Consider the following 22,013-nt stretch of genomic DNA (forward strand, 5'->3'; position numbering starts at 1 on the left):
TTGCACTACCCTCTCAGGCATTGTTCGAATGCACATTCTAATTCAGGAAATCTGGGCCAGAGCTTGAGATTCGTGTTTCCATTAAGTTTCCAGAGGATGCTAATACTGCTGGTCCCTGGACCACATCTTGAGAAGCAGGCTCTAGTACCACCTACCTCCATCCAGTTAACTAAAATAGCTATCAGGTTTATGCCTAATTCTTTTTTTCTCCAGGTGTTTACCTGTTACAGATGCAATTTCCAAATTCCTCCCATCCTGCTTATAATCCCTAGCATAAGTTAACGTGTTTGAAAACCTCCAGAATTTAAACTATATTTTTGATGTAACCAGATCATGGCAGACACCAGTGAGTTCTGCATTTTATGTGATCCCCTAAACTACTAGTAATGTACACTGAGTACATTAATCTTTGTTAATTCAAAATGAGCTTAGAAACAAATAATCCTCTTTCAAATACTAAGTCCTTAACGCAATTTGTCACTCTTACCCTGTTTTCTCACAGTTAATTTAGGTATTTTTTATCTAGGTGAAATAGTCTACAATCATCTCTGTGGAATTATATCTTGCTGGCTTCAGCCTACCTTTCCATCCTGAGTTTATGATATAACAAAGACATCAGGATTCCAACTTTGTGTAAGTCCAAACTTTTTAAACATGCTTTCAGACTGTTCAACTGAGTATCTGATAAAAATGTAAAAGCAGTGACACCACTAGAAACCTCCGTTCATTTATTCAAACCCCTTATTTACTGTCATTTGACCAACTATGAGCCTATTAATGGGCAAACTCTGAGGCAAGTCAACCATAGTTTTTACAAACTGTCTACAAGAATATCAAGACAGAACCGAGGCTAGTATAGCATTTCTTTCTCTCTACCTGTTGAGAGAAAATTTGTCAAAAAATCAAGACACGAATTATCTAGAGGTTTCAGCTGCAAAAGAATGAGAATCCATAAATATAGATTCTCCTGCATTACTATGCCTTTACATTCTGTCAGCAGATTTTAATTTTTAATATTATAGGCACCGACTATGTGATTACTGGATTTTAGATTATTTCAACCCTTGCTCATCTCTGTTTCCTTTTAAAATGGGCATAGTGTTAGCTAATAGTGCTGATATTAAAAATTAGATAAGAAATTACATATAGGGCTGGCATATTGAGCATTAATAAAGAGATGAGCTGTGATGATGATGATAAGGATGATGATGCCTACTGTTATTTTGCAGACCCCAGTGAACCATGGCTCACAGTTCATACCTTTGTGTACTCCTCGTGCCTTAAATCTGGACTTTCCCTGTGACCAACCACAACCAACACAATGCAGTGGAAGTAAAACTGTTTCATTCCTGGGTCTAATAAAACTAAAAAAGGCTGAAAGCTCCTGCTTTGTCTTTGGAGGATGACAAGTGCTACGTAAGAAGTCTGATAACCCTGGATCACTTTACTGAAAGAAGTTTAGCCTAGCCACATGGAAAGGTCACATGGAGAAGCTTCCAGTCAACAGCCAGCAACAATTAGCCAGTTATGTGTGTGAGGCTATTGCTAATACCCATCCTGTTCCACAACCTGCAACCCTGCACAGCTCACTTGGTCAAGCTCATGTATCCAGCGAAGGTCTGAGTTCTAGCTTCCCCCACCCTCATTCAACTAGGAACAAGCGCAAACAATACACAACAGTTCACCAAATAATTTCAGTAATACGTTTTTCTTTCTGATGACATGTGGAAATCATTTACTGAAAATGATTTATGAGTGTTTTGTGTCTAATGAAAATAATAACACTAATGTATCATTTTATTTCAAAAATAACTCAGAACCACCTAAAAATACAAAGATTCATCGAAGAGTATGGAGAAGATAACTTCAAGATAAAACAGCAAAAGGCACTGTAAATTCTTCCATCTTACCATTTTATATTCTTTCCAGCCTCTTTGGAAATCTAGACTTCCATCTTCACGATGTTGTATTACAGTCCAACCACCCCCATTGACATCCATATTGCAAAATACCTGACAAATGGAAAACAAAGTCAAGTAAAAAATACTTCTACTTTGAAAACATATATCGTACATGTTTCAAAATAGGAATAAGGTGAACAGGTCTGTAGATTACAAAAACTAAAATTACTATATTGAACAATGTTAAGTTAGATATATTATTGGTTATTTCTTCCTATGATTCATATTTGAATTATTTCTGATTAAATTCCATCAATGATGAATAAATCACTTGCACAAATTTTAGTCAGCTGAAAATTAAGTCTTTGTCTCAGACTATAAAACATTTAAAAAATATCTTTGTTTTAAATGAAAATAAGCATTTGAGTATGTTCAAAGTTTTGGAAATGCTACCAAATTTCCAAAGTTACAGACCATTTGATTGCCAAAACACACAACCCAGAATTTTAAAACTTTAAATTGATTGAAATGGGTGTACAATAAGAACAAAAAAAATTGTTAAAATATCATGTCTTTATGACATATTTCATTGCCTATCAATTCTTATATATGTACATGTTACAATAGTTATCCTTGATGAGTCAATATTTCATTAGAGGCAACATTTGTGGCATAACATGTGGAGAATGTATTATTTGCTTGTATTTTAGTCATGAACAATAACAGGAGAACATGACATACTTTATCTCTTCTGACTGTGACAAGAATTTCTTGCCCATGTGGAAAATTTATACAAATCTTTTAAAGACTTATGCTTATTTTAATTATTCAAAATACAATGGTATTTATTTAGAAATTGACTCATTTCCCTCAGAGTCTACCCAAGAAGAGAAACATATCTGTAATGGGATTATCTTCGGAGAGCAATCACTGTAATTGATGTAGCATGAATGTGGCAGCTTGATTATTCAACGGGGACTATTCCTCAACAACTGAATACTAAAGCATGTTGAAGGCTGGCTAAAGGTGGGATATGATGTAACAGCAGCAAGCAGGCTATGAAGACACAGAGCTAAGCTCTGATTAAAGGAAAAACCTCAAGTGTTTTCCCTGAAGCATTGCATTTGGAACACAAGTAGCAAAAAGGGTATAAAAGCAGTGGCAAGACACATCATTCAAAGAACAAATTGTCCATGTACTTCCTCAGAGTGAAAGGGTCTAAGATATACATGCCTACTTGTGGGCATATGAACTAGGACAACTCTCCTCCCAAGGCTCTCCCCCTACTTTGACAACAGCCACACATACAGTATGTCTTCATTAACCCCAGGAATTGACTCACCTCCAAGACTGTACATTTGAAATTTTGATTCCTGTCCCAGTCGTCCCCACCACCACTAATCCTTTAACTTCTGCACCTGCTCTTAGTCCTCAACATAATCTCTAGCTACACTTTTATCTTCCGTAATTCTAATTAATGTATTCATTTATGTTTTTTTTACTCAACAACCATCCTTGGGCATCAGTTTTCACTTACAGCTGGGGGTATTATTATAAATACATTATGGGTCAGTTATCAAACCTCTCAAAGTTTCAATAGTGACTGATCCCATAGGATTAAAGAGACAGAGTTCAGAGATTTCAGCTCTAATAGGCCGAAAAATCACGGAGACAATAATCTAAATGAGAAATTTAAGAAAGAAAACATGAGCAAAGAAAATGATCATAGTTTTGGACACCTCAAAGGCTAGCAAAGAAAGTGATCGTAGTTTTGGACACCTTAGCCTTTGAGGTAGCATAGATATCCAAAGAAAAAAGTTTATTGAGCTGTTCGAGATGATCTAGACCAAGGATAAACATACGGATAAGAGCATAAGGAAGTAAGAAAGGAAATGCTATTAACAATGACATGATTGTTAAGGACCATAAAATATAAACACCTTACATGCATTTTCTAACTTATTCTCATGATAGTCCTATGTAGGAAGTAGGTATGATGATCATCTCCATTTTACAGATGAAAAAATACTGAGGTTTAGAGTAGTTCAGTAACTTACCAGTGATTATATTCAACAATAAGCTCTGGATCTGGGATTTAAAATTGATTTGAACTGGATTCAGAATTGAACCCTGTGTCTACCTAATTGAAATTTATTGGGAATAATCTGCTTAAAAGCATTTGTTAATAGCATGAAGACAAATGCAATTACTTAAATAAGTAAAGAAAAAGTTGGAAATAGTTGTGTGTGGCAGAGAGTGAGAAGGGTCAAAGAATGGGCTTTGGTGAACACCTGAGAAAGATAGAATACATCAGAAAACTTTAGATGGGCAGGGATTTCCTTCAATTTACTGCTGTCCCCAGTACCTAGAGGTATGCCTATCCTGTAGTGGGTACAGAATGAATATTTGATAAACAAATAGAGATGGAACAGGAGAGATAAAATAGGAAAAATTGATTAATGGAATGCTAAGAAAGAGATGGATTTAGAGTTGGGGAAGTGACCATCAAAGGTTTCAGAAAAGTCAAGATAAAAAATGATTAATAAAATATAACTTCAATTTGAATGAAGGAGCCTTTAGTGACCTTGGTGAGAGAGAATGTGGATTTCTGTGGGAACAAAATCAGATGGCATAGTTTCAAGAGGGCATAGGTGGTAATTCAAGAGAAGCAGTCAAAGTGGAGCTTTACTGGTGAAATTTAAATGAGAAAAAAAGGGAAGTGAAAATATCAAGGAAATATTTTGCTAGAAGCAACTAATATCACCATTTTCTCAATTAAATTTGATCGTGCCTTGACTTGTTAATCCAGAATGAATGTTTTTATTCAAATTTTTATTTCCTAATGGACATTGATTGCCTGAAAGTTTGCCAAGTTGTATTTGCAAATCTGTGAAGTCCACTTATATACTCAGGGAAAAGAATCACTACATTTATAAATGTAGAATACAGAAAGGACACTATACTGTACAGGTTTTAAATTACTGTTACCTAGATTATTAAAACTCTATGCACTTAGTTTTTAAATCACTCACAAATTTTTTAAAAAGACAACTTTCCTTCTAAACAGAGGAATCCAGTGACTTGTAAATGTTCAGATGTGCTGAGAATGCTTCTTAAATAAAGAGCTAGAGAAAAAACCCATTGGGAAATATAAATTACCCAGGCAGATTACTAAGTTGGAAGCTGAGGGGCAGAGAGGTTAAAGGGTTGAACATATGCTTCCCAGTTCTTATGAAGACTTAACAACATCAATGATAACAACTGCTCTTTGTGTTATATAGAAACAATGGAGCTGAATAACACCTTGGTTAACAGCGCCAACTTGAGTGCTATGTTGCCTGGATTCAAAATCCACCTCTGCTCTCTCTACGTATCTCTTAGATATTTTCTGATAATTTGATGAGTTAATGTATATAGAATTTTTAGAATAGCGTTTGGCATTAATAGGCATTGACGCTCCTCCCTTCTCTTACATATATTATTGATGACATAATATATACTTATGCTATGCATTATACACTGTATGTATATAATGTAATATTTAATATGTACATATTTAAATTTAATATACTATAGTTATATAACATTGCATAGAAATTTTATAATTTATTATAAATAATAGAAAATATACAAAACCAAAACATGTAGAAGTTCAATAAATTATCCTTATAATTGTGATTTCTAGGCTCTATTTATTATAATATTGGCATCACTAATCTTTGAGCATGTTGCCTTTCTATATGTATTGTGTATACATATATATACACACATATACACACATATATGTATATTTAAGAGGTTGGACTCACTCTAGCAAAGATAAAACAAAAGTCTATTATTTTTAGTCAGAAAAAAAAATGCCCTATGCTTAACAGATGAAGAAAATTCAAAAAAATACATGGTAGATTTTAGAAAGATTTGAGACATGAAAGACTTGAAAAGTTCATTTGCCAGTATTGTGTGGTCTGTGCTATCTGGCAGTGTCCTTCCTGTGAACAAGGCCCTGCTACATAAACTATGGCTATTGCATTTATCGATCATATAACTTGGGCTTAACTCTATCCAAGAAATGACTGAACTGGCTTCTATCCCAGGCAAGGTCAAAGCTTTCAAGCATTAAACACTTTTTAACATAATACGGAGGCTTAAACCCAAACAAAACGGGGAAATTTGATTCACGCAGCTTTTACACTTTTATGTTACATAGAGGTTGGAATGATTAGACTTGTGAATGTTAATTATTTTTCCATACCATAAATGAAAAGGGCTTAACCCATTTGTTATAATACTTTTCCAAGAATTAGGGGAATTGTGAGTTCAGAATCAAATTTTTAATATTTTACAATAAGCAGAGTAATGATTAAATGGTTTGTTTTTTGGATAAAACTAGGCATTTGGTTTTGGAAACATAAAATGAAAGCAAAAGTCCTGTTTCCTACTACTATACATTGAAGGGAATTCAGAAAGAAAAATAAACACAAGGCATTAATAATATAAAAGCAAAAGGTAAATATAGAAATGACCAAAATCTAATTTTCTTTCTGCTTGAAAAATCAAATAGTCCTACAAAACCATCTTTGGCTTCCACATTTGAAAAGATAACATTTTTCTAACTTTCAAAGACTTTTTTTTTTTTTGGTATAGAACAATGTCAACTGAAAAAATTACTGTATTACAATCCTGTTATACTTGCAACTCTCACACTGACTACAAGATGAATAGTGTCTGTTCATTGTTTTGTCACTTTCCTTTAATAACCCTAGTTTATTTATTGGTCTATACCATGCATATTTGATGCTTCCGTTTTTGTGTGGGTTGCCTTGAGATTCTTACCCTTGCCAAAACTTCTGGAAACATCATAATGAGCAATGCTTTGGCTAAGCATATGCAGGGGTAGCACCAACCTTCCTATTTACAATGTACAGTCTACATGGAAGGGTGAAAGTCCTAAAGATGAATTTTGCCAGCACTTTTTATAGGATTGACAGAATGCTGACAATTTATTTCAAGATGGAAGAAACTGAGATTATAGGACGGTGAGAATGAGGTGGGTTATAGTGAGAACATGAGTCAACTTACCTAATTTTCTAAACATAAACCCTTGCCTGTGTAGCTCACATGTCACACATGTGTTTACCACCCCATGGGGCAACAGGTTCATATTCAAAATTATAAATGATACAATTTCAATTTTCGTTAACATAATGATACTGCTTAATCCTCTGATTAAAAGGGTGTATTCTAGAATTAGATTCCTTTGTTTCAAAGTCAATGTTCAATATTTGCTAAGAATTTGTTTGGGGCAGGTTATCTTTGTAAAGTAGGGATAATGGGAGTCTCTATATCATAGGGTTGTTGAAAAGAGTAAATGAAGGAGTATACATATATATACACACACACATATACTAAGCATACATATACAGTAAGCATATATATAGATATTTAGATATCTATATAGCATATATAGATATATAGCTATATAGCAGATACATAGATATATACTATATAATATATCGTATATATTATATCTATCTATCTATATATCTATATATGCTTAGAAGAAGACTGGCAAACTGTAAATGCACAATACATTTGAGCTATTTTGTTAATCAGCTTGTAAATTACTTTTGAGGAAATTCATACAATATTTGTTCTTACCAGTGCTATGCTATGCCATTATACTAAGGGATTAAACACTAAATTTTTTACCTGCAAAAATGTGTATGTATGTCAGTCTGAAATACCCATCTTCATTATAGAACAATGTTACTACTTGTAAGAGAATCCATGATTATAACAGGGAAATAATAAAACAAGAGAACGAGCATCTAAGTCCAGAAGAAGGCCAAAGTCTTTCTCTCTTCAGCTCAGTTATCTCCCCTTCTCACCACACTCTGTTAGTATTTCAACAAAACTAAATCTAAATCTAACCATAGTCCTGACCAGCTAATGTGGGAAGTTCTTCTCTCTGAAAAGCCATGGGGGCCATTTAGCGGTGATAAAATTTGCTCCTTGTGGGTACGTATGGGTATGTTACTGCTAACCTGTTCAGGTTATTACTTTTTTTAGACTAAATATCAGAAGTTAATTCAGTAGATACTTGACATTTGTGAATTTAATATTCTAAGTTTTATTTATTTAAGAAAACCCAAAAGCTCCATCATATTTAAAATCCATCATTTTGTAGAAGCGTAAGCTTGGATCTTGCTTTCCTGCTGAAACCAACCCAGGAGCCAGCCACTGAAGGAGTGAATTGGATTCACCAACTTTCTATTCTATGTAAGCATTGAAAGCAAACCTATTCAAGACTATGAATTGAGGTGGGATCTTTTTCTTCACATTACCAGTCCATAGAATGACTAAAGCTGTATTTGCACTGCACCCTTTTCCCCACGGGCCACATGGTAGTACTGGTAAGAAGTAAAAAAAAAATTCTAAAATTGTGAATATTCTTGATCGGAAAACTTTGGGAATTATTTTTAGATTAATGTATATCATAGAATCACTATGAGTCTAAATGGAAGTTCACTTAATATTTTTAGTTAATTTTATTTTTATAGTCAGATTATAAACTATAGTGGAACTGACAATAATTTAGAGGTTCCTTCAGGTCTTGAGTAGTACTGTAGGGAAATGATAAAGCAAATATTTTAGCTCCACCTCCTGCGCCAGAACAAATTCTCACATACTTCATCTGCTATGTGTATGGTGTGTGTTTATGACGTGTGTGTGTGTGTGTGTGTGTGAGAATTGAGTTTAAGCTAAAGTGTGATTTGAGGATAATTTCCTTAGAATAAGTTATCCTCATCTCCTCATTCCCAGGCTTGCCATTGTATTTCCATTTTTCATTTGTTTGCTTGTTTAAGCCATGGGATTCAGTGAAATCCTGCACAGAAATCAAAAATGAAAATCAGGCAAAACCACACTTCTCCGGTAGATGGCTGAGGTAGCAAAGTACAGAACAGTGTCTCCTGCCTTTCCTCCCTCCTGTGCCCACTCGACTCCTACATTTTACCCCCTATAGACAATATCGAAGGTATCTTTCAAGAAGAAAATTTTGTCACAGCAAAGGGGAAAAAGAAACCATTTCGAGCTAACATAAACAACGATTCATTATGGAAACCAAGAGAGAGAGAGGACAGTGGTAAAAGGGAAAATAGAACTGTATCAGTCCTGGACTATAGTCCAGACTTCCTGGGTTGCCGGTTAAATGGCATCTGGCAAACTGGGCTCCAAGATTCATTTCCTTTGCCTATCAAAGGAGACTAACAATCAGGAAGACTAAGCAAGTTAGACTGACTTACTATGCACTACATGGAAGTGTTGATATTGCCATCAGCGGGTCGCTTACTCATTCATTTATTCCAGCACATATTTATTGAGACCTACTGTGTGCCAGAAACTATGCTAGGTTCCAGGAAATCAAAGATAAAAGGCACAATCTCTGCCTTTTAGAACTCTGGTAGTGAGAAAGTCATGTAAAGTTGCCTGAGGGAATCAGAGAAGATTCCAAGAGCATTGCACAGACCCCAGAGGAAATGGGGATAAGAGACAAGTAATTTAGGTGGGGGCATGAGGGGAGGACAGTTGTTTTATCCTACAAAGGCACATGATCCTCTTGGGACCCTGGGCTTCCAGCTAAAATTCATAGACACTAAAGAGCAAAGCTCTTGCCTAATCTCACTCTCTTTGGCTGTCTCACCTCAAAACTTCCCACATACCGTGCTTTAAATGGACCATTTATATTGCTATACTTATTGACAGTATTTTATAACTATCTGAATAATTGTCTATCTTCATCATTACACTAGAAACTGTTTGCTCTATATCTATGTTCCTGACAAATGCGTGACATCCACGTAATAGTATTGAATGAAGGCATGGATGGATGATTTAATGAATAAATGGTGGAAGAGAGTATACAAAAGAGATGTCACAGCAGGAAGATAATGTTTGCTTACTCCAAAATTTACCTTGGGTCCTGTTCAACATACTGATGGATCCTATCTTCCAACCTACTCTTTTAAGTAAATATGGAAAGCAAATTCTTTCAAGATTATGAAGTAAGATAGGAAATGTTTATCCTATCCTAACAGGAGCAGTAATTTGCAAATAGCTATATCTACCCCTCCCTCTCCTCTCAGTATTTGACTTTGTATTATGTGTGTTCTCTGGATTGTTGGGTCTTTGGAAGATGGCTTCTCTTTCCCATACACTCACGGTAGACATGAACTCAACATTTAATCTGTACAAGGCAAACATTTATGAGCAATGGGACATCCTATGAACACCAGGGAATAAATGCAAAATTTTGTGTGAAAGAAAAGTTATGGGGGTTGGAGATTTCTGTACAACAGGGTTTTCATCCTTTATGGACCTGGGAAACAGAGTATCTCTGGGAGAAAAAAGTTCAGGCATCTCTCTATATATTTCCAGTTTAACAAGCTCACAAATCAATCTGATTATCCAGCATTTCAACTGGGATCTGGCTTACATCTCGTAAACAAACACTTCTGGTTTTACCTTTTTGGGTTCTGGCATATTATTAATATAAATAGTGTAGATTCCACTTTTATTAAAACCAGCTTGATATACATCTGCACAGTCTCTAAATGGTTTCTCTTCCTCTCTTTTTCCTCCCTTTAGTAAAACTGCAAAAAAAAAAAAAAAAAAAAGATTGCAATATGTGAATATCAGTACCATTAGTAGCCAAATGGACTCCAATAATAGCTAAGCATGTCTTCATTTCCTCCACACAAATGTCAGTATTGCACATAGTAAAAAATCAATCATAAAGACAATACTAGATTTTGAGGTAGCTTACAAAATTTAAAAAAAAAACTGAAGGAAAAAACTGTAGAACCATTTCTAACTGAATGCTTATATTTTACTTAATTTCTTACTTCTTTTTTTTCTGTGTATCCTTTCCAAAACATCAGCTCAAGGAACATATGACCTGGGCATGTAATATCTTCAATTGGTAGCAATTACATCAAGTTTCCTGCAAAATCTCTAAAACATTCTTACCTACATTTCACAGGAAAGTCTAAAAAATTGCTAACGCACTCTTTGGAACAGGAAGAGATAAAGATAAATTCAAATATAAAAATGCAATATGGAAGTTTAAAACACTAAAAAGCAAGTAGTACTGTTTCTGTGACTTTATATTGAAGAGTTTCTAGAAAATTTTACCAACAAAACAAAACAAAACAAAAAGAATCAACAACTGTTACAATAATTAGATTTGGGAAGTAGAAAAGACTTTATGACCCAACTTAACTACCTACAATGAAAATGTAACCAAACTTTACTTTGTTCTTTCTTTAATGCCCTGAAGTCAAATCATCAGGCAGATGATACACAAATAAAAGAACAATCACATCAATAAGACTTTGAAATTAAATTATACAGGGGGAAGAGTCACAGTAAAGGCTAGAAGTCAAGTGAAGACAGGAAATCTATTAATAGTTAGAGACTGTCTCTACTGAGGAAAACCTTATTTTATTTACTGAGCTTTACCCATTATTAACTTCTTACAACTGAAATAAAAGTACAAAATGACGCACATTTAATAGTTCTTAGCTAAAGATATATGTGTTATATTTATAAAATATTCACGATTTAGTATTTTCTATTGTGTATTATTTTAGTGGTCAGTTTTATTTAACCTTTTTCTAGAAATTAAGATTAAGACTATTTTGTAATCTTGCCCTTAAAGTTTCCTATCACTTAATAAATATCTGCTTTCAAACACACGGAGTTATAATAGTCTTTCATAATAAAAATACCAAAGGCAAACTATGAGTCAAAACTTTTACATTAATTTTAAATGATCTAAATATCTAAACTCCTGGCCTGACTTAACACTGGGCTTCATACTAAATACTGGCCTTTAGTTGCCTAATGTTTACTAACTTATAGGTATTGAGCAGTCTAATCTTTGTGGAAAGAATTACTATTTCAATATAAATTACTCAGATTCTTAAAAATACTAAATTATGTTTCAAGAAAATGAAATATTTATGTCAGATATATTGCCATAACAAAAAAAATAGTACTGAAGCATTTAACAACATTATGATTTTCTATGTAGCTCAAGTCTGTACTAATGGTTTTAATGAATCATACTAATAATTACATCTAAATACCACCATCACAATTTCCATGTCAACACAAAATAAATCAACTAATTAAAGGGCTACAGATTCATATGATAGTGAAAAAGTACTGCACAGAATGTATGCAAATAGCAATTTAAAGACGCATATATACATGCTTACTCAAAAGTCATCTTTAATAACATTGAGGATGTCAATGGATTATATAAAGGTATTCATTCCAAGAGCATTGATGTAGTTTACTGGTTTCATTTTTTCTGACTTTATGGACTGCTATTTTTCTAAAACCAAACAAAATTTTTAAATTCCACCTACTGGATCCTTTCTTCTGTTGAAATGTTGAAAACAACCAAATTAGATGCCCAAAAAAAGAGATGTGAAGAAATACCAACTAAAATTTATGATCACTTGAGAGGACAAACAACACAGAAAGATGTGGTCAGCAGGAACCCAATGGTAAACCCATTTTTCTCTTTTGAGAGAGAGAAGGTCATTTATCTATGGAGAAAATGCTTCTCTTGTATATACCACATCCTGCCCTCCCCTTTTTAGTTATGTATGGAGAACACATTCCCTTCTCTTGTCTGCCATCTCTCCTCCCATTTTTATTTTTTTTCCCCCCCACTTCAGGAAGATGTCGGAGAAGGGACTATGTGTGGGAAGAGGAAGCTATTTCACACACATTTTTAGTAACTGAGGAAAAAGGAAATAGTTGGGTAATTTTTGTGAAAACTAACTGTATAAAATTTGTTGTCAAAACCATGAATACAAATTATATACTTGGGAAAACGGTTTGAGAATTCTACCATCAAAAGCTACACCTAGTATTATGGTTATATTATGGATTTTTTGTTGTTATGGTAACATATATGAAATAGATATTGTATTTTCTTGAAATTTAACTTGGTATATTTGAAAAGTTGAAATACTCATATTCTTTCAAAAAAAGTCATTCTTTCCAGAAACATCAGATTGCCTGTTTTTAATTACTTACCAGTTAGCAAGCATATGCCTTAATTCAGGCTACATTTTAGAGTAGCAAGGCATTGAAAATCAATGTAAAAGCTTCATCCACAGCTTACCTTTGGTATTTTTATTATATACTATGGTTTGAATAAGGTCCCTTCGATAAGGGTAGATTGACCTTTAGAGTTTTTTTCCTTATTCTATAAAGTGAAGTAGTTATAAATACCTCTGAGATAGGTGTATGAATTACATAACACAGTGCAAAGACACTGAAGCATAATAAGTACTCAAGAAATGGTATTTGTTGTGGTAATGACAACACTGTTAACAGTATAATGCAATATTATACTGTTACTCCTTCTTATGGAAGGGACACTAGCAGAATGTGGAAGGCTGGCCAGTCCAGTCTAGTGCGTGGTGGATGCTGCTGTCTTCCACCTTCCAATTAAAACATAGCAGTTATAGTTGACTGGTTATATTTAGGATCACATTGAATTAGCCTCTCCTGGTCAAATTTGGCTAATTGGCTGGTTTCATTCATTGAATAAATCATATTATACCATTGTTTACATTTAAAAATAAACCCAAAACAGGTAATCTCATCTTGCTGTATATTTTAAGCTTTACCTAAATAGTTAAGATTTAAAGATTATTTCAGAGGAAATTATAAATGATTTATATATCAACGTGTTGGTTATAGAGGTTTCAATCCCATGACTTTTTGCATGACTCTTTTCTTTGTTAAGTACTGCAGAGTTCTGAAGTCCAATGTCATGCATAGATATTGTAAAACTGGACACCTAGGAAATATTTTAAAACCTAAAGAGACCATAACATTTGAATTTCCTGAACATTGCAAGTGTCAGCACCAGTGATAAGTTTTTTTAGGAAGTCTTGAGATTCAGTTAGATAGAAGATAGAAATTGGAGGAATATTTAGTAAATGACACAAGACAGATAGAAACAATAGACTTGATGGGGCTGAGAGCAGTAGCTCACAACTGTAATAATAATGCTTTTGGAAGCAGAGGCAGGAGGATCCTTTGAGGCCAGGAGTTCAAGACCAACATGGGCAGTATAGTGAGACCATGTCTCTTCAAAAATTAAAAATTAAAAAAAAATGTCTGGACTAAGATTGGACGGAAGAGTAAAAGAAGCATCACTGGACAGACGTTGGTGGGAACCCTTCGGAGACCTGAAAGAGGACTGTATCTATCTCTCAAAGTGGTTTAAACTTTTTGTAATAACGAACTGATTTGAAAGCATGAGTTAAAAGGTTGATCTTTATGTCTAAAATTCTTTCTTTGACCACATATTCTTATTTTTCCTTTATTATTTTTTAATTTCTAACGAGTTCATTTTCCCTCTCATTGAGTTTAGATCCCTGCCATTCCTATCACTGCTTTCCTAGCCTCCCTTTTCTTTCTTCTTAGCCTCAATCCCAGAGTCAGGAATTTAATAATGGTCCATTTGGCATCCCTGGTCTCTCCATCTATTGTCCTTTCATCCACTTACCTTTGCATACGTAAATCCCAACCCCTAGATGGGCATTCATTCACTTTCTCAACCCCCTTGTAGACTGCAAACACTGAGTCATGTATAATAAACTTTCTATGACATTTCCTGTAGAGTATATTGCAAATCTTTCTACTTTTTGAAAAACTGAATCCTATTCTTATCTTCCTTCACTCTTTATAAATGACCTTTATGGTTTACTATGAAGATCAATGCCATTTGATATGTCTCCTCCACTCCCTTCTACCCTACAGAAGTTGTCTTTGCCTATCTTTCCCCTTGCCTTCTGTATTGACCTCTCCCAGTCCCTTTCAACTTCTCTAATTGTTTTTTCTCTTTCCTCTTTTATCGATTTATTTCCTCTCATCACCTACCATATAGAAATTCACTAAGATTCCATTCTTGGATGTCTATTTCTTATACATCTGTTCATTTTGCACACTGTCTATCATGGCTTCCAACTGCTGCAGAAAAGATTGATAATATACACAGGCACTTTTTAACACTGAGTATTTGCCTCTCTTTGCCTTCAGATTCATATATCTACTTGCCTGTTGGGCAGTCCTTCCTGCTATGCTAGCTTTCATTTGTTTAATGTTACATAATCGTTCCTTCCAAACCACGTGTTTGCTCTTTCCTTATTAGTCCTACTATCCTTCTTCAGTATTTATCAGTTAAAAATTAATGAAAGTGTAAATTTTTTTCTAATGAGACAATTATAGTATGGCTTTTCCATTTGTCCCTCTGCTTCTTATCCTCTCTTAGTTCAATCATCCTATATTATTAATTCAACAAATATTGATGGACATTTGCTATTTTTAAAACTTTTCGTAGGCCATGGAGATACAGACATAAAAAAGCCCAAGCCTGCCCTTCATGTGCTCACAGCCTGATGCGAAAAAGATCTTCCATGAAAGCTATACCCATGATTGGTAACTTTTATGATAGGACAAAACTCAATTCAAGGTGGCTTAAGCAAAAAGATAATTTATTGGATCACGTAACTAAAGAATCCAATATAGACTTTAAGTAAGTCATGATAAGGTTTCAGACAATGTGACCAGAAATTGGTTTCTTAGTCTTTTTCTTAACCCACTTATTCTTGGCAATCAACCTGGTCACAAGATAGCTGGCAACAACTTGCAGGGCTATAATGTCACCAGTTTAAATACAGCACCAAAGAGAGAGAATGCAGACAATTGTTATCTTAGAGGTACGTATCAAGCACATTGGGAACATGCAAGAATATACTCCACCTGCCAGGTGGACTCCAGGAAGGCTACCTAGAAGAGATAACAGTTGAAAGAATAAAACATATAGAAAAGCTTATCTGACCTAAATTTAAGAGCCTGGTATGCTAGTTCAAAGACTTTGCCCACATCAATATCAGCAAATAAATCTAGAAAGTCCTAGGAATGAACCATTATTCATTCTTTTCATTTAGCCTTATCTGTACAACCAAATCTTTGTCATCTAAAGGGGTAGAATAGAAACACAAACAGGTGCATGTCTGTCTTTCACCAGCCAACATTCAGTCAATAAGCAACCTGAGACCTGATGCTAGCAGCTGTTGACTTTATCCTGATCTTCCCTTCCTTTACCCAACCAATTTCAATCCAGATGGTACATTCGCCACCAGACTGACTTCAGGGGAGGACCATGAAAGTTGAGGCAGAGGGTCACTTCAATTCAGATGAACCCTCAAGAGAAAACTTCCTGGAATGTGGAATTGGTAATTATGAGCCTCAGCCACACTAGCCGAGAACACAGAAGGCAATTAGCCTTGCTACCAGAGACAGTGTAAAAAGTCACAGCCCTTTCTCTTACCCATTTTCTGATGAGTTGCTATAAAGAAAACAGTTCTTCAATTGTTCTTTTTAAATCTTAAATGTGGCTAATTGTTCATATATTTCCAGTATTTACCAAACATCAGAATACATGTGGATCAGGTTATTTGTTCAAGGATAGTCCTTGAGACATCATCATTAGGGAGATCATAGCACTAGAAATTGACCCTGAACCTGTGATTTCAACATAACAGGTCACTGAAATTAACTGAGAATATAAAAGAAGGAAACAGCACATCTGACAAGTTGTAAACAAGCAAACAATTGATTGATTAGATTTTGTACTTTTCAGTCAGGTGTGTGGGCATTTCATAGAAAAAACATTTTGAAGACACTCTAGAATCCTAATTTATTTGAAAGAATCTTTAAAAGTGGAAGAAGGTAATGTCTTGCATTTCAAGGGTGTGGAAGAATCAAAAGATTTCCAGGCAGCCCAAGTTTCAGTATTTTATGGGTGGGTATAGGGGTGAGGGATATTTACCAATGACTTTATAAATACATATACAAATATATATAGCTACACAAATACATACAAGCTGTATGCTTATAAATGGAAAATGTTGAGGCTGATATTTTTTCTTATAGAAAACATATGCATACAAAACTAAATATCTGTGGGCTGATATCTCAGCATGACTGTTTTTAACCTATAAAAATGGCAATTGAATATGGTTATATGTGTGCATGTGTGTGAGACAGTATGACAAACACATATATTCTATTCTTAAATACTCTTAATTTGAAGTCTTTGATTAACTAGAAGTGTACTTTTTTACTTAAAACAACTACTTCTTTTTTCAAAGTCCCTCCAACCCTGGTATAAGGGAACACTTGAACATCATTTATCTAGTGAATTATTATTTTAATTAAACATATTTTAAAAAGAACTGCTTTGCTCTTATTTAAATTATTTATATGTAATTTTATGGCTATCTATAAAATCTTAACTACTATTTTTTATGGAACTATAATAATCATGATCATAATAAAACCAACTAGCATTAATTGAACGCTTACTATGTGGTAAACTCTGAATTTTATGTGCCAAGTATGTTTTACATGCTTCATTTTGTTCAATCCTTATAAATATCTTATAAGGATTATTTATCAATATATTGTTTTATATGAGGAATTGAAGCTCAGAAATGCTACTAACTTCACCAAAAGTTGTAAGTAGTAGAACTCTCTGACTATAAAGCTGAAAATCTTAACTACTTCTTACTGGCCTTTTGAGTAAAGTGAAACCCAAATAGAACTTCAATGAGTCATCTGTCACAGAATCCCCAGCAATACTTATCTCTGCTGACAAGGGCACACCCAAGGTCCTGAGTGATTCAGGGTAAGCCTTAAGTCTGAAAGGGTGCAGCCTTGTCTCATGGTAGCAGGACGTATGGGAAAAGAGAGAGGAGGCAGCAATGACAAAGACAAAGGATATGTTGACATGAGGATAGCAGAGGGCCATAGGCAATAGAATTGTCCGAGAAGGAAACCCTCAACAGAAAAGTGAAGCCATGACGGCCCACAATGTCAAGAGCTAACAGAGGATAAGGAAGTGAGAGGTCCCAAAGCAGCCATATTGGATTTCATCATGTCTATACCCTAAAAGTCACACTGACTCAGGATTTACCCCCACTAATTTTAGGTATTATTCTCTTAAGCCTGGTAGCTGGTCTCCCAGCCTACAGACTATTTGCTAGAAGCTACAAAGACAGAGGATAGGCTGGTGGGAAAGTGAGAGTGGGAATGTGTATGTGTGTGTATGTGTGTGTGCATGTGTGTGTGTGTGTGTGCGCGCGCACGTATGTGTGTGTGTGCATGTGTGTATGTGTGTGTGTGTTAGAGCATGTGTGTGTATGTGTGTGCGCGCGCATGTGTGTGTGCATGTGTGAGTGTGTGTGTGTGTGAGTGTGTGTGTGTTTTTGTGTTCATCTTCTAGTATCAGGCATAGAGATAAGAAATTGGATCACTGAAAGTTTGTGTGTGTGTGAGGAAAAGACAGAAAATATTAAAAAGTAGGCAAAACTAAGAAATGGTAAGAATTTGGGCATTGAACAATAAAAAGGGGGCAAACTATGTACTTTTCCAGAGGCATCATGGTATTACGATGACAATTAATTCATATGGATAATAACGGATTAAATTCTTAGAAAAAAAAAAGCCTGATTTTTTTTCAGTTTTCTCTTCCAAGAAAGAGAGGAGAGAATAAAAAAAAGCAGATAATTTTTCATCACATTTAAAAATTTTCATAAAATTTTACGACTTGAAGGGATACATTTTAATTATCTGGAGAATATATTGCCCAAGATGTATAATTGCAGATATACAAATTTTCAATAACATTAAGATATACATAAGGTATATAAAGTCTTACATTTATGCAGACATGCAAAGCCTCCTATGTCATAAGTGAATCTCTAATGTAAGGTACTTTTTTAAAGTGGAAGAATAATTAATCATCAATTAATTCTACCTATTTCTACTGTAGTTTGATTACTATGCTCAAATAAATTTTGCAATTGTCTTCTAAAGTGAAATGATTCTCATTTGTATAACAACATATATTCAATGCCTATTACTACCTAAAGTAACCAAGAATGGGGAAAAAATACTTGACTAAAAGGTAAAAATGGAAATACACACGATCTTTGTTTAATCAAGTAATCTTTCATTTTACATAAAATTAATTTCTTTGTTTTTCCCTTGGGCACCCTGTTGGGCAGTTATGAATGCCACACGGCCCTTGCCATTTGTTCAGGAGCTCATTTCATTCACAAAGACATTTCAGGTGTTTCATGTCTGTTAATTTTCCATATAATTTTTTTCAGCCTGGCTACAATATATTGATTTTGTACAAAAGATTCCCCATGCATGTGGGAAAGCTTAAGGGGCATCTTTTGTGCTCTGCTATGAGCAGACAAATATAATTTATTTCAGCAACAGCCATTAAAAATGGAATGAAAGTCCTTGGGCAATGCTGTAAACATAGAAAGCAGTTGCCAGATGCTTTTGAAAACTGACACACACACAAAAAACTCCACTTTTAAGTTTTGAGTAAATAAGTCCTGTCACCGTAAGTAGGTCACCTTGATTCTTACTCTTGTGGTGTAATATACTTGAAGAACACTACTTGACTCGCAGCCCTGGCTCTACGTGGGCTTCTACTCTGAATCCAGGGCTTCACTGGTTATTAGGAGTGACACAAAACCAAGAGACAAAGTTGTAATGTTTGATATGAGTCATAAAGTATGTGGGTTTGTGTAGGATACCAGGCAATCTCTAAGGTGTGCCATACTTCTATGTGAAGCAACCTGGCAGCAGAGCTGGGACTAGAACAGAGGTGTCATGATTCCTGCTCCTTCTAAACCACCATGTCTGCCCTCTTGATGGCATACATCTGCTCCGAGATACTGGAGAGAAACCATCTCAATCTATAATTCCTAGCTCTAGAGAGATAGGTTGGAGAATTAATTATGATTCAGATTAGGTTTGCGTGTGGTCTGTGTGTTCATGAGGCCTAAACAACTGGCAAAATCTCCCTTTAGAACCAAATTGCCACTTAAAATTATACCCAAATTTCAAACTCACTATTCTAAAGGACATCATCCCACTTGTGAAAATGGAATGTTCACACCTAAAAATAATTAAGATACATGCAAAGATATAATAAATACACAAGTTAAAAGAGGTCTGACATTTGATATTACATTTGATAATTTGACTTATTTATAAATCCATCAAAAAGATGAGTAATTATTTGTAGGTTACATATTAATATGACTCCTTAGCAGACATAACCCCACTCTGAATGTGAACACCCAAACCAGTACAAGCATGATATTCCAGTGTACTTGAAATCAATTTTCATGTTGATATCCTTTGGTTGATAATAAATTATGAGTTCCTATAGGAAGCAAAAAATGTTACTAGTTTTAAAGGTTCTTTGCAATTGACTTTTAGAAAATCTTATGCTAAAAATAAATAGTGGTTTATACACATTTAAAGCTAAATGTACAGTTGCAACATTCTTCAGGTTTTACCTTCTTTTTCTCACTTCTTATAGTACAAAAAATTTCATGAGGTTTTCACTCTATAGTTGATATAATGCATACATATTTAATGCTGTTAATAAAACATTTTTTTTTTTACTGTCTCTCAGAGTAATTATAGGTGTCATTTGGCTCAGTGTAAAGTAGAATATCTTATCTGTGACTGATGTCTACTGTTCCGTTTTGTCACTTGATTTCGAAAATATCTGTTGAATTTGACTTGAGTGTGGATGAGTCCAGGAAATGATTTAGTTGAAAGTCTATTCAAACTATTTGTGCTTCTTCGCTTTAGCCAACCAGGCTATGAAAGTATAAGGGAAGAAGGATGGAGTTTGCTCATGGTAATATTGGAACATCAAGGAAACACTCTTTTTTTGTGGCCTTTTACCCCTGTAACTTCCAAGCCCAGCTGGAACCAGGAGATATCCCTTTTCAGATAGTTCATCTTGTTTCTGAAGTTAAAAACTCCAATTCCAAATGAGAATTAACCACAAAATTTCAAATCTCCCCCCAAAGATGGGGTTTAGAAATAGTTCATGGGAGAGGTCAAGGACTATGTTATTTTTTATTTTGTTATCATTAGTTTGGCCATCCACTATTCACAAATTTTTTTTTTTTTTACAAAAATTATGACTTTTCTAAAAGGCAGATAACACGCTCCATCAAAAAGGAGAAATATACCATTTCCAAAAATAAACAGTCAATTTCGCCTTAAGCCATTGGGTTTTATGAAAGGAAGTGCTAGATAGTGTGGTTCATTTTAAGGAAATTGTAAATGTTTGACATATAATTTTCTGTCAAGATAAAGCATTTCCCTCATTAAATGGGAACAAGTACTCACTGTAGTGTTCAGCAGATGACTTCCTGTATTTTTCTTTCTCTTTCTACCTAATCTTAAATTGTGCATTACAAGTACTAAATGAAAAACTGAGTATTTTACCCAGTCAACGAAACTGATATTTTCCATTTTTATCAATGTTTATATGAGTGACATTCAAAAAGTTTTAATTTCCTCCCATCACTTGTGATGTTTTTAGAGTCATTCTTAACTCAAGGGACTTGCAGTTCAAACTATCTCATCCCTTACAGAATGATATAAACTTCATAAACTCAACAGACACTGCATGGGAGGTAAATTCCTTTCAGCTGGTAGAATTATTCTGAGAATCAAGCCAAATGACTCCTCAGCACTGAGAAGAAAGCAAATGCCTCATTTCCCCCTTTAAAAAGGCTAGAGGCTCAAATCCCCCAAAATAATGATCAAGTGTTCCATACCATTGCAATCAGCTTCTGGGAAAGACACTTTAGCCCGAATAGTCGTCACTTAAATATTTGTAGTATCAGCCATTATGTCTTTGAGATAATGTGAAAGAATTTTTAAAAATGAACTACATGAGAAGCTCCTATGAATTGAAATTTGTACTTCTTATTAGAGAACTAAGTATATAAACATGTTCATGTCTCTCAGTACTTATTTTTAAGTTTCCTCTACTCTGTGTGCCTCCCTACTTAAAGTTATTATCTGTCCTTTCACATTCAAGTTTCTTGAATGCGAGAGTATAATGATTTCTGTTCTTACTTCCTCTCACTCATTTTAGTCTTTGAGATATGCAACTGAGCC

General features: G+C 34.5%; 1 protein-coding gene across 3 annotated transcripts in view; it reads right to left on the reverse strand.

The window, feature by feature from the left end:
- ANGPT1 (angiopoietin 1) overlaps positions 1-22,013 on the reverse strand; it is a 249,369-nt gene that overhangs the window by 43,294 nt on the left and 184,062 nt on the right. For all 3 annotated transcript variants that reach the window (XM_025395173.1, XM_025395176.1, XM_025395174.1), the window contains 2 exons: positions 10,425-10,552; positions 1,911-2,012 (listed from right to left, as the gene is read on the reverse strand). In XM_025395173.1, the coding sequence (XP_025250958.1) occupies positions 1,911-2,012; positions 10,425-10,552 (230 nt within the window). The remainder of the gene's footprint in view (positions 1-1,910; positions 2,013-10,424; positions 10,553-22,013) is intronic.

This window comes from Theropithecus gelada, chromosome 8 (assembly GCF_003255815.1).
Source record: "Theropithecus gelada isolate Dixy chromosome 8, Tgel_1.0, whole genome shotgun sequence".
Lineage (NCBI taxonomy): Eukaryota > Metazoa > Chordata > Mammalia > Primates > Cercopithecidae > Theropithecus > Theropithecus gelada.